The 15,098-nt window shown below is 39.0% G+C and overlaps 1 protein-coding gene across 1 annotated transcript; it reads left to right on the forward strand.

Moving 5' to 3' along the window:
• The first annotated feature begins 9,379 nt into the window (after positions 1-9,379).
• On the forward strand, positions 9,380-10,174 carry LOC138870782 (uncharacterized). Its single transcript, XM_070148621.1, has one exon. The coding sequence runs from the start codon at positions 9,380-9,382 to the stop codon at positions 10,172-10,174; it is 795 nt and encodes a 264-aa protein (XP_070004722.1).
• The last annotated feature ends 4,924 nt before the right edge of the window (positions 10,175-15,098 follow it).

Consider the following 15,098-nt stretch of genomic DNA (forward strand, 5'->3'; position numbering starts at 1 on the left):
GAAAGCATCACAATGTGGAAATTATTACTTACTACCTTTTCATGAATCGGTAATTAACTAGGCGTTTGAATGAAATGCAAACAGGATCCTAAAACATGATATTCTAATATGCAAATGGCAGGGTTGTTGAAAACAGAGTCCCTAAGACATGATTGCTAAATGTACACAAGAGTTGTAGAATTGTTTAGATACGACTTCATGAGTAACAGCTTTTATACCAATGTTGTTATTATTGCCCTAGGAGCAGGATTTCTAAGCGATAGACATAAAATATGGATTAATGAATGAGATGCTGAAGCAAGAAACATGGATCCTAAGAATATGATTTCTAATGCACATATGAATCCTAAGCATGGTTTCTATTGCAGAATTAGGAATATAAACCTAATGACATGTTTTCTACCCTTGACAAATTATAGCATGCATATTTACCCTACCCCTTTTCACTAGCCACCCCAATACTTTTTTATAAATTATTACAGGCCATGTGAGGGAATTATATAAGTAGAAATGAAAAATAAGAAGCTACACTATATGAAGCTTGATTAGGACTTCCTCTCTGAGTTATGTAATAAATCACCTCAAGTGCCAATATCATTCCATAGCCTTTCTCATATCTAGGTGTGTCAGAGTTCCCTAAGGACCTCCAGGGATCCCGGGCAGTGCTCACACCCAGATTGCATAACCAAGAATAAGTGTTGTGTAGAAGGGCCAGCTCTTATGTGTCCAGGTTTAGAGGGAGCTCAAGGGTCCCAAAGCAAGGGTCACACAAAAGAACCTAGTGGTCTAAGAGTATATGTGAGAGTCGTTGACATAGATTTAGAGGAGTTGAGTTGGAAAACAGTTTTGAAAATAGTCATGTTTGATTATATTTGAACAAGGGAGGGCAGAATTTTAGGCATGCTGAGTAAAGCAGTAAATAAGAAGTGCAATTTAATAGCATGAACCACTAAGTGTGCAGAAAGAGACAATGATTGAGAAACAAAAGAACAGATAGAGTTGCATTTCAGAATTTGAACAAGGAACATACCAGTTGAAAAAGCAAAGTTCAGAAAAAGTAAAGCAATCAGAGTTCCACGGTCTAGCCTTGGCTTCCAGCCGGATAGACAAAGCAGTAGCACAAGTAGTAGAGAAAGAAGAGAAAGTTTGAGTGTATATGTGTGTTTTCTGAACTAATTGTTCGTGTGTTGAGAGGTAAAACAAGAGTGTATATATAGCACTTTAGGAGTAGAAGAAAGGGAATCAAAGTTCAATCAATTAAGGATCAATACAACCAATCACAGAATCTATTATCATAAGGGACTCGGTAATAGACACCTTAATTAGGGGTAATTGATTAACGGTAATAACAAGATAGTCTAATTAAGGCAAGAATCCCAATCACAAAGTAAAGGATCAGTAAAAATCACAAAATCATACTAACGGATAGTTAAGGCAAGTGTGATCAATTAAATTATAAATAAGGAAACAAATAAAGTTCATGCATACGAATCTTTAATTTAACAAACCAGACAACCAAAATTTCAAAAATAATACTGATTTGATGAGAGGGAAAATATCAGTTTTCCGTAAATAGACAAATAGGCAAAAATAGAATTTCATAAGCATGCATAAACTTTCCAAGGGATCGACTAAGAAACCTTAAAGGGGGAAATCATGAAAGTCAAATCACAACACCAACAATGTAACAAGTAACTCGGAAAGACTCAGAGTCGAAGAAAACAATAAGAAAATTAGGGCTTTAACACAAACTAGTTAGGGTCCAGACAATCATAGCAGAAATCAGTCAATAATACCTAAGAACATATGATTAACACTCGAAAATCATGAAAACTTTAAGAAGACGAATTTCAGTAAATCCTAGTTTAGAAAAGAGCAACTAAAATCGAAATAGAAACTCAAAACAGGAGATTTTTTAAGGAAAACATTTAATAACATTTGAATCATCTCAGATCTATAAAGATCTGAGAAGAATCGAATAGTAGTGAGTTAGGGTTTCGAAAAAAATAGCAAAGATGAAGAAAAAATCGGTTAAAACTCATGGACACACTTAGATCTAAGACAGATCTAAAGAAAAATGGAAAATCTCAGGAGCTAGGGTTTTACAGAACCCAAGGAAGATGAGAAAACATTAGATCGTTACCGATTTCAGCTAGAAAAGCCATGGATCTTACTCGAACGGCCATGGATGGCCGGAAAGTAGCATAAGAGACCATGGGTGGAAGTTGAGCAAGATCTGGACTAGTTATCTTCGAGATCTTTCCATGAAATCACAAAAACGGACAACCAGGAGACGAGTATACGTCTCATACAGCCATGAGAATCCATGGATGGAGTGAGGATCGAAGGGTATTAGGGCTGGTTTGGGTGGTGGCGGCTAGGGTTTAAGTTAGTTTTTAGAGAGAATTGGAGAGGAAAGGGGATTCAAGGGTGGCGAATTGGTAAGAATGATTTAGGTTAGGGGGTCGTTTGGGTTAAAAAAGGTAAGGGGAAATAGGGGTCGTTGATCTTAGAGATCAACGACTAGGATGAGATGGGTAGGTGGGGATCCGGGTTTGGGTAGGATTTAAATTGGGTTAGGGTTGGTTTTTAATTGAAATTGGGCTGGGAAATTGGGGTTTGATTTAGGCTATAATTGAAAGCCAATTTGGCTATATTTAAAATAGTCATTTTCCCTATTTAATTTATAAAATAATAAATAGTTTCTGAAAACTAATTTAAAGTACTAAAATGATTTATAATACATAATCAACAATAATAGAGGATCCAATTTTATGCATATAAACATAATTAAATCTTTAAAGGGCTAATATTACAATTATGTGCAATTTAGTTTTAAAAATACTAAATAAAATTATAAAAATATTTAAAAATTACTTTAGCCATATTGTGGCATAAATATAAGAATACAATAGAACAATTATCAAAATAATAATTTTGAAAATAATTATTGGTGATTTTATGGATAAAAAAAGAGGGAAAAATCAATTTAAACCTTTTAAAGTTATAAAAAAATAATAAAAACCTTGGATATGTTTATGTATACATATATATGCTATTTTGCAGGTATTTTGCATATTTAAGAAATATATAGGAAAACATTGGGTATCAACAACATATAGCATATGAAGCTGTTTAGTGAATCAAAGAGCCAAAATTTGAGCCTAAAAGTTATGACATCTTTACTTCAATTATTTTTCTTTTTCAACAATCAAAATTCATATGCCGCGGTTTAAATCATGTTGGTACCAAGCAAGCCACAACTTGGTCAATGGGCGCAAACCCCAACTCAAACCATTTATTCTTTCTAAATTAACATAAGCTATATCTAAACTACAAGACTAATTCCCTTAAGAAAGTTGTCTATCTATTCATCATCGGGAAAGGTCGACAAAAATTTATTAATAATTACCCGGTTCAAAAAGAAAATTGGTATCCTTAGAAAAAGAATTGTGGTACAAAAAAAACCAAGGATATCGCCACTAACATAAAACATACTATATCTAAAAAAATTAAGAAGCTAATAAACATCAAGTAACTAAAACATAATATATATAAAAACAAGAAGTTAAGAAACTAATAAACTAATAATATCACACATCACATGAAAATACAATAACAACAAAATGAAAACAACCACAGTACCAATCTGGCGTATCCACAGTTATCCACAATTATACTAGAACAATAGTTATACAAGAAGCCACCCCCAACTAAAGATGTTGCAGTGTCCCCAATGCAACAAAACATGATAGAGTAAAATGGTGGAAAGTTCTCCATGTATACTGCATCAGGTGCTCTCCTCGTTGTCTGACTCAGAGGCATCCTCCTCTCCTTCTTCCTCGGACCAATGAACAAGAACATCATCATCATCTACCAGCCTGGTCGATGGCATTGGGTCCTGGGCTTTAGGACTTTCCACAGCCCCTTCACACCCTTCCACATGCGAGTAAAGAATTTGTCTCTTTTATTCTCCCTTTTCTTCATTTGGGTGTATGCCTTTACTAGAGTGTCATGAGAATTGCTCAACTTACCATGCGCCTTGGACAGATCAGTGTATGCCTTCTCCGTGTCTTGAGGTGATCCCCCTGATTCCTCTGATCATCAAGATATTTTTGGAAATATGTCTTTGAAATGTAGGAGGGTCCCTCAGATGTTTCCCCATGTCCCTATGGACGGCCAGCTACGAGCTCATGAATTACCCGCATCTCCTCACTAAGCACAACAAATGGTCCTCCTGCAGAAGATGATGGCTGACTACTCTTATCAACCTGAGAAGACACCATCTTTCTCTTTTTGCTCTTCACAGCGCCGCCCTCTCCTCTTTTCTTCAACGGATTTAGAGGCTTTCCTAGTTCTACCCAATTGTCTCCCGGAGCTTCTTCCACCCCAGCAAGTTGGCACAGCTCAGTGATAAGCGATGGGAATATCAATGATGGACTATTTTGGATTGGATACTCCCTCATTTTATTGATGAAGATTTCACCAACATTTAGCTGAATAACATCAAGGATGCAGGCTATCATTTGAGCTTTTGTAACCTGTACATTCCATATGTTTGATACAGAGGAGATACGACTGCATATGATGGCCAGCCATATTTTTGCTTTGGCACTGAACTCTTTGGATGTGATCCCTCTTTTCTCAGCTGCCCATGGAACATCTGCACCCGGACATAATATAGATACCAACCACTCCCCTGAGGCACAGTCTTTTGCACAAAATGGGGCCATGTCGTGGTTTGGCAGGTGATACAATTGATTCACAACTTCAGCTCCAAAGTGCACCATTTTGCCGCGATTCTCATATTGGGCTTCCTTATTTGGGTCCGGCAACGGTGCCAATTTTGATGACGTCCAAATCCACTATTAAAAAGTAAATGAAAACGGTCGCATGCAATATAATTTACCCAACTATGAGTCGGGGTCGAATCCCACAGAAAATAATAGGTAGGCAATTAGGAATGTAAGAGAATTATCACTTGTTATGCAATGCCAAACACTTAGAATTTGTTTTTGGAAAATATTTATACCTAAATGAAGAAATGTAAACTAACCTATAAAGCAAGTAAAATGATCAATGGCTACAATTATGGATGCCTCGGGAATTACACTCAAGTAACGATCTAATGTATTTCACAATTTTACAAATAAGAGCAATTTTATGTTAATTAGCCACGGGCAATAATTCTAATTAGTTTCTTCCAAAGACTTACAAGACTTCCTAATTGAATTATCCCTAAAACAATTAAGAGATTAAGCACACCCGGAAGGGCTACAAGTAGTTCAATCCTATCCCTAGGTAGAATCTATAAAATGAGGGTTAACGCCTCAAGTTATTGTTAATTAATCTTTCCCAACCCCAAATAATCTTTCCTAAAATTAATTCGGAGTTAATGGGCGAGTCCTAGGGTTAGCTAATCTCTTTGGAAATATTAAAGAACAATAATAATTAATGTAACAATAACTCACTTCATAAGAGAATGAAATTCATTCAATACATAAGCACAACAAGGTATTTAATCCACACTTTAAACATGAATATTCCCATAAACAAGATTCAAGTGTTGGATAAAATACTACACACTTAGATATACAATACAAAGCAAGGAAATGAAGAAATAAACATAAATGGGTAAGAAATTTCTCAACCACAAGCTTCAAATCTTCAAGACCAAAGTGTGTGTGCAAAACCCGAGCTTCCACCTTGTTCACTCTAGTCTTCAGAACTGAAAATGTGCCAAAGATCTTTTACAAATGAACTGGTTTGGGTATTAAAGGGTTTGGGGCCAAAGAATATGAAGTTACAAAATTGCCCAGGTCTGATGCTCGATTTTCGCATTTTCGAACATAAGTTCGCAATTGCGAACTATGCCTATACTGCTTACTTTCACATTTGCGAAGAGACCTTCGCATTTGCGAAGGTTCACTGTCCTAGTTGAATTTACAGTTGCGAAGGCCCACTCGCAATTCCCTTCACTGCTTTGTTCGTATTTCCCATAAATATGTCGCAATTGCAACAACTGAGGCCCTTTCCCAGATTTTCTTCTTTTAAGCTTCTTTTTGACTCGTTTCACTTGGTTTCTTCAACATCACTTCTAAATCACGTAGAACCTGTAATATAGAAGTTAATGGCATTAAACACATGATTTTATCACTCAAACATAGCAAAAATATAGGTTTAAAGACAAGATAAGTTGGTAAAATACCAACTTATCATAGAGGGGAGGTGGAGGACCTCTGGATCTGGTGTGATATGATGATGTTGGCATAATGCTCGAACCAAACTTTAGGAATGGGAATAATCAAAAGAAAGGAAAACAAAAGGTAACCAAGTCAGCAAGACCAAATGAAAGAGTGTTTGCAATATTTAAGCAGGTAACACATAAAGTCATGCAATGATTCACGTCCTTACTTGGGGACCTCATTCTGCCCGAGGTAGGCCTAAGCGACAAATAGACTTGGATAAAATTTATGCCAATGTGACCTCATTCCATTAATTCGAAAATAGATCAAATCAATCCTTACTAAATTGAAATAATATGAAGTCACTAATGGCATGAAGCATTATTACATCGAAATCTAACGAAATCTAACTATAAAGCAATAAAGAACATTATCTCATGATCTATTTAGTCCCATAAGGACCTTCTCCATGCTTTGCTCTTTTGACTCTATCAATCACACTTCCCAGGTCACGTATGTCGAGCGACCATACCAAACCTGGGGATTTCGTGCTTCATTTTCTGCAAACAAATAATCGTTAGCCCTTCCACCTCAAAATTTGAATATTCACCCAATAACGATCAACATGTTGTCACATTTTCTCCAAATAATGCACATAATATGATGGTGTCCTTTGGGACTGTGCAAATCCTGTTGGACTTTGGACAAAGTTCATCTTAGCGGGTTATTACGTTAATAACGCTTCAACCCGTACTAGGTTTAGCATGATGCATGTACATTTCAATTTGGAGTCAGGTTTCTAGAAGGGTCTAGACTGATACTTCCAAGTGGATAACTTAAGAGGGAAAGGCACGGGACCGTCGATTGCACCGCTGATCGACTAGTCTACTGCAAATAAGCCTTTCCGATTTAGAAAAGGGTGATTTTCAGGAAAGCAAGAACACTCATCAAGCGCTGCTAAGTTGATAATTGGCATGAGTGGAATATGATATGGAGCATATTTTATGCAAAAATAATAATATATTGCAAGTATTTGCATGACAAAAGCAGTAAATAAAATAGCAAAAGTGAACACGAAAAGAAGAGAAAGACAAAAAGAGAAGTCAGTTTGGCTCATGAAAATGTGCGAGAATATAACGAAGCAGGTAAGCAGATAGGCATAATATAGCATTCAAGATGATAAGAGTTGGAGAACGGTCATACATGTTATAGCAAACAAAGGAGAATAAGGAAAGATATGTGCATGTCATAGCAATTTAAAACAAATAAAGGTAAGTAAGGGAAGGGATGTGCATGTAACTAAGAAAGTAATCCACATAAGTCAAGTTTGTTATAGTAAGAGCCTAAGTGTAATTCCCCAACAGAGTTGCCATGCTATCACGCCTCGTTTTCTCGCGAAAGCGGGCTTCGGTGTGTGGCAATTCTTTTAAATGGGCGTTGAAAGAGAAGAGTCGCTACCTAGTGATTTTTAAGGTGCGTTAGGGCACCTATTTGCAAATAACTTTGTTTGACTAGTCAACGCCACCAAAGATCGGGCAAGGACTCAAATTACCTCGGAGAGAAGGTATTAGGCACTCTTTGAGGTTCACAACTGTGAGTCCCAGCCGAACTTTAAACTATATGGATTATATAATTAGGCTAGGTGATCAAATAAATAAAGAGAGATTAGAGGTCGAAGGGTCTTATTATAACATACGAGAATCGATTCGAATCTTAATGTGACTACAAGGATACTACTACATTGGTCTATATTAAACGACATAGTGTAGATAACAAGTGTATAAAAGGAAAAGGGGCGGGGTGAGGGGGTCCTAAGTTTTTTAGCCTAATGGACCACCCCGTGCAACATAAATAATACTTCGCAACTATCTTAAGGTATAGGGTTGCTCATATTATTCAGTGGGTACAGACTATCATCTCATTCTACCCAATTACTATGTTGAAGTTATTTACTTAAAGGCTCTCTAATTCAGTTCTAAGTTGTGTCCTATGCGTGCATTACCTGTCCCATGCCCATGGTCCAAGAGGCTTTGGACCTACTATTTAGGTGGTTCTAGACTTTACTTAGGATGCTCAAAATAATAAAACTAGAAGACATTCAAAACAGGTAGGACTGCACATAAAAGCAATGAAAGGCTCAAGTTAGCCTCCACACATAAGCACAAAAAGCACGCGATCAGTCAAAAATTTTCAGATTAGGCAGTATATGATTTTAATCTTTAAATCCTATAGGCAAGATTTCTATGTGAATCTGATTTGCAGTGTTACATAGGAAGTTGTGATGACCTGCCATGTCATCATGCCACATAGGCGCCATTTGGCATATATTAATGCCATGTGGAAGCTTACATAAGAAGAAGGCTAGCATTTGTGAGAAGATTCTAGAGAGGTATGGACATTTTCTTAGGAAGAACCTAGATCCTTATGGATTTGCTAGGAAAGTCCTTGGAATCTTTTAGGCTTGTAGAGAATTCTAGAAAAAGCCCTTATCTTATAAATATCAAGGACTTGTGTAGTAATTAATATTTACACACTAACCCCTAGGAGACTAGTATATAAAGGGGGCCATTCATTTGTAATTTATCAAGTAAACAATTCAAGTTCTCTCTAATACAAAGCTTCCTTTAACAATTCTCTTGTGTTCTTTCTTCCATTCTCTTAGCGATCTTGAGTGTAGTAAGGCTGACTTGACATAGCAAGACGGGAGCAAGTTGTGCAAGATCGTGAGCGAGTTGTCAAGTGTCGCACGTGTACTTAGTTAACAACTAAGGACGTGACAATGTGGTATCAGAGAGAAGGTTTCAACTAAGGGAATGGCGAATGACGGAGAAATTAATGTTGCCAACAACCAAGCCAACGTCATCCAGGATGCTGTTGGCAAGAGCAGTCATAGAAAAAAGAGGAATGCCGCCAACAAGAGCCAGGAGGTGCCACCTGAGGTTGTGTCAAATGAAGTGCTTACATCCCAAGAACCATCTTCCACTGAGGCGAGCGAGGATGAAGTGGAAGTCCTTCCAGAGGATGTCTCGCTCGGTAAAGAGTGGGTGATGAAGATGAACGCGAGGATGGATGCCGTGGAGATATTTGGCCAACGCTTGGGGAAAGTGGAAGGCACCCTTAATGTTCTTGAGGGGCACACTCTTGAAGAGATTGAGAGTATCTAAAATGACTTGGAGGGGTGTACACAGACTGAGATGGAACTAAGGCAAACCATAACTGCCTTAGAGTGCAGACTCATGGATGCTTTGTGTACTATCGATTCTATGAAGGCAAAGATAGAGTCACTCGAGGAGTATATCAATGCTGGCATGACCGAGGTAGCCAGCAATGTTGTGGTGACGAGGGAGGCCAAGATCGAGTCTCCCAAACCCCCAGTGTTCAAAGGTGTTTGTGATGCACAAGAAGTGGAAAACTTCCTTTGGGACTTGGAGAACTACTTCAAGCACGGCAAAGTGAGGGATGACGAGGCCAAGATCAATACTGCGGTATTGTACCTCTCAGAGACTGCCATGCTATGGTGGAGAAGGAAGATGGCCGACGTGGATAAAGGTTTAGGTACTATTAGCACATGGGATCAGTTCAAAGTGGAGCTCAAGCGACAGTTCTTTCCAAACAATGTCTTGTACGAGACAAGGCGCAAGCTTAGGGAATTGAAGCAAACAGGGAGCATACGTAAGTATGTCAAGGAGTTCACTACCCTTATGTTTCAAATCCCCAACCTGACCAATGATGACTTGTTGTTCCACTTCATGGACGAGTTGCAAAATTGGGCTAAGCAGGAGTTACAACTCCGACAAGTCACTGGTATAGACCAAGTCATAGTGGAGGCCAATTCATTGATGGATTTCAGGCATGACAAGCACGACAAAGGCAGTGTTAAGGAGTCAAAGGTTAACAATGTCAAAGGTGGGGGAGACCGTGGCAAAGTCAAGGAGATACAACAAATATACTCCAAGACTCAAGACTTCAAAAATTCGAGTAGTCGTTAGGGTTACGTAGAGAAGAAGGCACAGGTCGAGAAGAAGAGATGCTATATATGCGGAGGGCCACATGGCTTCAGGAATTGTCCTGACCTCAAGAGCCTCAGTGCCATGATACGTGAGCGGAAGGAGCAGCCACAAGGAGAGAGTCCAGGAACCGCACAGTTGGGTATGATCAAATTATGTGGTGCTGTCACGGAGCAAGCTATCAAACCTACCGAGAATGGCAATTAGTACGTGGATCTCACCATCAACAACAAGCCCGTTTGTGCAATGGTGGACACTGGAGCAACTCATAATTTTGTGACTAAGGCTGCCGCAAAGAGACTAGAATTGAAGCTTGCTCCAACTAACTCTTGCATCAATACCGTGAATGCCGAGATACAGAATGCTCGTGGGGTAGCTAATGGAGTTAGTGTCAAATTGGGAGCTTGGAAAGGTATGACAAACTTTACCATAACCGTTATGGATATCTTTGACATCATACTAGGGCAAGAGTTCTTTAGACATTGTCATACTATGATCGACCCCTACCTCCAACGTCTCTTGGTTATGGATCGAGAAGGAGCTTGCATGGTACCTACAATGACTATGCCACATGGACAGAGCCAAGCACAACTCTCGGCTATGCAGGTTGTCAAGGGGATCAAGAAGGGGGAGCCGAAGTTCGTAGCAACCATCACAAGTCTGGAGGAAAATAGGAGTTTTCAAGAGACAATGCCGCCTTGCATAGAGAAGTTGCTTGAGGAAAACAAAGATGTCATGCCCGAGGAGTTGCCTAAGCACCTGCCTCCTAGGCGAGAGGTGGATCACAAGATTGAGTTGGAGCCAGGGGCTAAGCCACCCGTATTTGCCCCATATCGTATGGCACCTCCCGAGCTAGAGGAGCTCAGGAAACAATTGAAGGAGCTGCTAGATGCTGGTCACATTCGCCCATCAAAGGCACCTTTTAGAGCACCAATATTGTTCCAGAAGAAGAAGGATGGATCATTGCGTTTGTGCATAGACTACCGAGCACTTAATAAGGTCACCGTGAAGAATAAGTACCTAATCCCGCTCATTGCTGACTTGTTCGATAGACCTGGGCAAGCCAAGTATTTTACCAAGGTGGATCTTCGAAAGGGCTACTACCAGGTTCGCATTGCGGAAGGGGATGAGCCAAAGACAACATGTGTGACGAGATATAAAGCCTTTGAGTGGTTGGTGATGCCCTTCGGCTTAACCAATGCACCGGCCACATTTTGCACCCTTATGAACAAGATCTTCCATCCCTACCTTGATCAGTTCGTGGTAGTCTACCTAGATGACATAGTCATCTACAACAACACCTTGGAGAAGCACATGGAGCACTTAAGGAAGGTTTTCCAAGTCTTGCGAGAGAACGAGCTATACATCAAGAGGGACAAATGTGAGTTCGCACAATCAAAGGTGCACTTCTTGGGCCATGTCATTAGCAATGGAGAGCTACGCATGGACGAGGCTAAGGTACGTGCTATCCAGGAGTGGGAGGCACCTATAAAGGTAACTGGGTTGAGATCCTTCATTGGCCTTGTTAACTACTATCGTCGGTTCATCAATGGATACTCAGCAAAGGCCGCACCATTGACTGAGTTGCTAAAGAAGAACAAGCCATGGGTTTGGACGGAGCATTGTCAAAAGGCATTTGAATGCCTTAAGGCAACTGTAACAGAGGAGCCAGTCTTGGCATTACCTGACTTTGCCAAGACTTTTGAGGTGCACACAGATGCCTCAGACTTTGCCATTGGGGGTGTCCTGATGCAGGATAAGCATCCCATAGCATTTGAGAGCCGCAAGTTAAATGAGATAGAGCGGTGTTACATGGTACAAGAGAAAGAAATGACTGCCATTGTGCATTGCCTTCGTACATAGAGACATTATCTGCTCAGGTCGAGGTTCGTGGTCAAGACTGATAATGTGGCTACTAGCTACTTTTAGACACAGAAGAAACTCATACCAAAGCAGGCTAGGTGGTAGGATTTCTTAGCTGAGTTTGATTATGTGCTGGAGTATAAGCCGGGAAAAGGTAATGTTGTAGCCGATGCTTTGAGCCGGAAAGCCGAGCTTGCTGCAATCACTTCAGTAAGATGGGACATTCGGGAGGCTATAAAAGAAGGCATGCAGCATGATCCAGTAGCCAAACAGCTTATCGAGTTAGCTAACAAAGGCAAGATCTCATACAAGCTTGATATGCCATCGTATATTAAGATCTACCCTGTCTTCCATGCCAGCATGCTTAAGCCATATCATGAAGATAAGGATGATCCGAGTAGGGGCCAATCAAGTCGGCGCTAATGACTATCACCGCCTCGCATGATCGAGAGATTGAGGCTATCATAGATTACCAGCTCAGGTAAAAACAAGGGAAAAACCACCGCTATGTTCCTCATCCATTGGAAAGGGCAATCACCGAAGAAGGCCACGTGGGAACGATATGAAGACTTGTGGCAATTTAAAGATAAGATCCAAGAGTTTATGCAACAGCATTGTGCCGTGGTCGTCGCAATATTGGGTGGGGGAGAGTGTGATGACCCGCCATGTCATCATGCCACATAGGCGCCATTTGGCATATATTAATTCCATGTGGAAGCTTACATAAGAAGAAGGCTAGCATTTGTGAGAAGATTCTAGAGAGGTATGGACATTTCCTTATGAAGAACCTAGATCCTTATAGATTTGCTAGGAAAGTCCTTGGAATCTTCTAGGCTTGTAGAGAATTCTAGAAAAACCCCTTATCTTGTAAATATCAAGGACTTGTGGAGTAATTAATATTTACACACTAGCCCCTAGGAGACTAGTATATAAAGGGGGTCATTCATTTGTAATTCATCAAGAAAACAATTCAAGTTCTCTCTAATACAAAGCTTCCTTTAACAATTCTCTTGTGTTCTTTCTTCTATTCTCTTAGCGATCTTGAGTGTAGTAAGGCTGACTTGACATAGCAAGAACGGGAGCAAGTTGTACAAGATCGTGAGCGAGTTGTCAAGTGCCGCACGTGAACTTAGTTAACAACTAAGGACGTGACATAGTGCTGTAATTTCTGGACTAACGTATAGGCAAATTGAATGTTGCAAGTCCTATAGACATGATATCTAATCGTTTTGCATAAATAGGAAGTGAAAACAATCATAATTCTGAATTACTAATGGTGGTTTTATAGATATGCGTCTCAGACAGGCGACAATGTAATGAAACAATGGGAATAGTCGATTAGAATATTAGAATCATATAGCCATGATATCTAGATGAGCAGTACAATAAAAGTAACAGAAGAAATTAATAAATTGATTATTTGAAGTCCTATAGGCATGGTATCTAGGCTAACAAGGCGTACGTTATACATCTTATATGCATGCTGCCTAAATGAAATAGTACAAAAACAGCACAAAGTAATTGATTAATTAGTTAAGATCCTATAGTCATGGTAACTAGGTAAGTAAAAAATATTGCATTGTTGCACCCTATTGATGTGTTATCTAAGAGTGTTGAATAGTAGACATGGAAACAAGTGCAACATATCTGACAAATGAAGTGTCCTATGTGCGAAATTCCTATAGGCATGCTTTCTATACATGAAACTAAATAGCATATAAGGCATGTTGAATAATATAGGAAATAGACCACATAGACCATATAGGCATGTCTTCTACCCCTTTATGCAAGCATTAGAATATACTTGTTTCCCCAATTTCATTTGCACCACAATTGTTTGTTTATAGATTATTACAAGCCCAAGAATGAAATAATACAGACTTGAAAATGACGAAGCATAGGCTGAAACAAGTAAAAGCCTACTAGAGCAATTACAGGCCCAATACAAAGTAACCTAGGGATATCCCAGGCCTTCAACAGTCTTACTCTCTGGACAAACGACTGGCCCAAACCGCAGGCTCACAAGACAATCAGGGTGCACCTAAATCCAGTTCCCCAGATCCAACAACACACATGTCCCATTTCCAAACCCAATGAATAACTTACTCACCCAAACAGTTGCTAAATTTATCTATACAAGTGATATAATACTCATAAAACAACTTAAACACTTAATTCTTATAGTTGCAACCATCAACAGTTCTAGCCAAGACATATAAATAGAATTGTACTAAATGGAAAGGCACACAAGACACATATGAGGAAAGCTTATACTTCTAATTCGAGAAAAAGAGTTTGATAGTGACAAGGTTGACCATCATAGGACAACAAACCATTTCAAAGAGCTTCAAAGTAAAGCATGATCCATAAATACACCTTTAGCTAATAGTCTAGAATCATGAACAAGAAATAGGTAGAGTATAGTCTATATATGAAAATTTTAACATGATAACCTAATGAGAATGTGGTTGCAAACAACATAACAACATGCCAGTGGGCACAATTTGGCAAACATATTACTTAACTGATCGTGAAACTTAACATGATGGACATTAACTATAGCACAAGATTTTTAAGAACTCATAGTAGGTAAAAGAGCATGTCAATTACAGACTAAGAGGACAAGCAAATATTAAGAATCATGTCAGTCGATCCCACATGAGAGAAAACTACATATTGATATTTATCCTAGAAATAGTTCTAAGAGTGCAGGATTGACAAGTCAAGGAACACAACCACCAGAGTTACATGTTGTAGATAAACATGTTTGGTTCTATATTGAGACAGTGCTATAACATGGGAGAATCAAGAATTAGTTTGCAGGAAAGAATAGATAATTCTTATTCAATAGGAAGAGATTCCTTAAAGCGGATTCTGAGAAAGCAATTTCTACAAAAGATCCCAGAAATCCAAGGCATAAATGTGAACTTATAACAAGGAAAGAACATTACATTAAGGCTAACATGAACATGATCAATTAGGCAAAACTTAAGAGGGCCAGAAACTACTCGAATCAAATACGCAGAGTGAAGGTCTACTATAC

This window comes from Nicotiana sylvestris, chromosome 6 (assembly GCF_000393655.2).
Source record: "Nicotiana sylvestris chromosome 6, ASM39365v2, whole genome shotgun sequence".
Classification (NCBI taxonomy): Eukaryota; Viridiplantae; Streptophyta; class Magnoliopsida; order Solanales; family Solanaceae; genus Nicotiana; species Nicotiana sylvestris.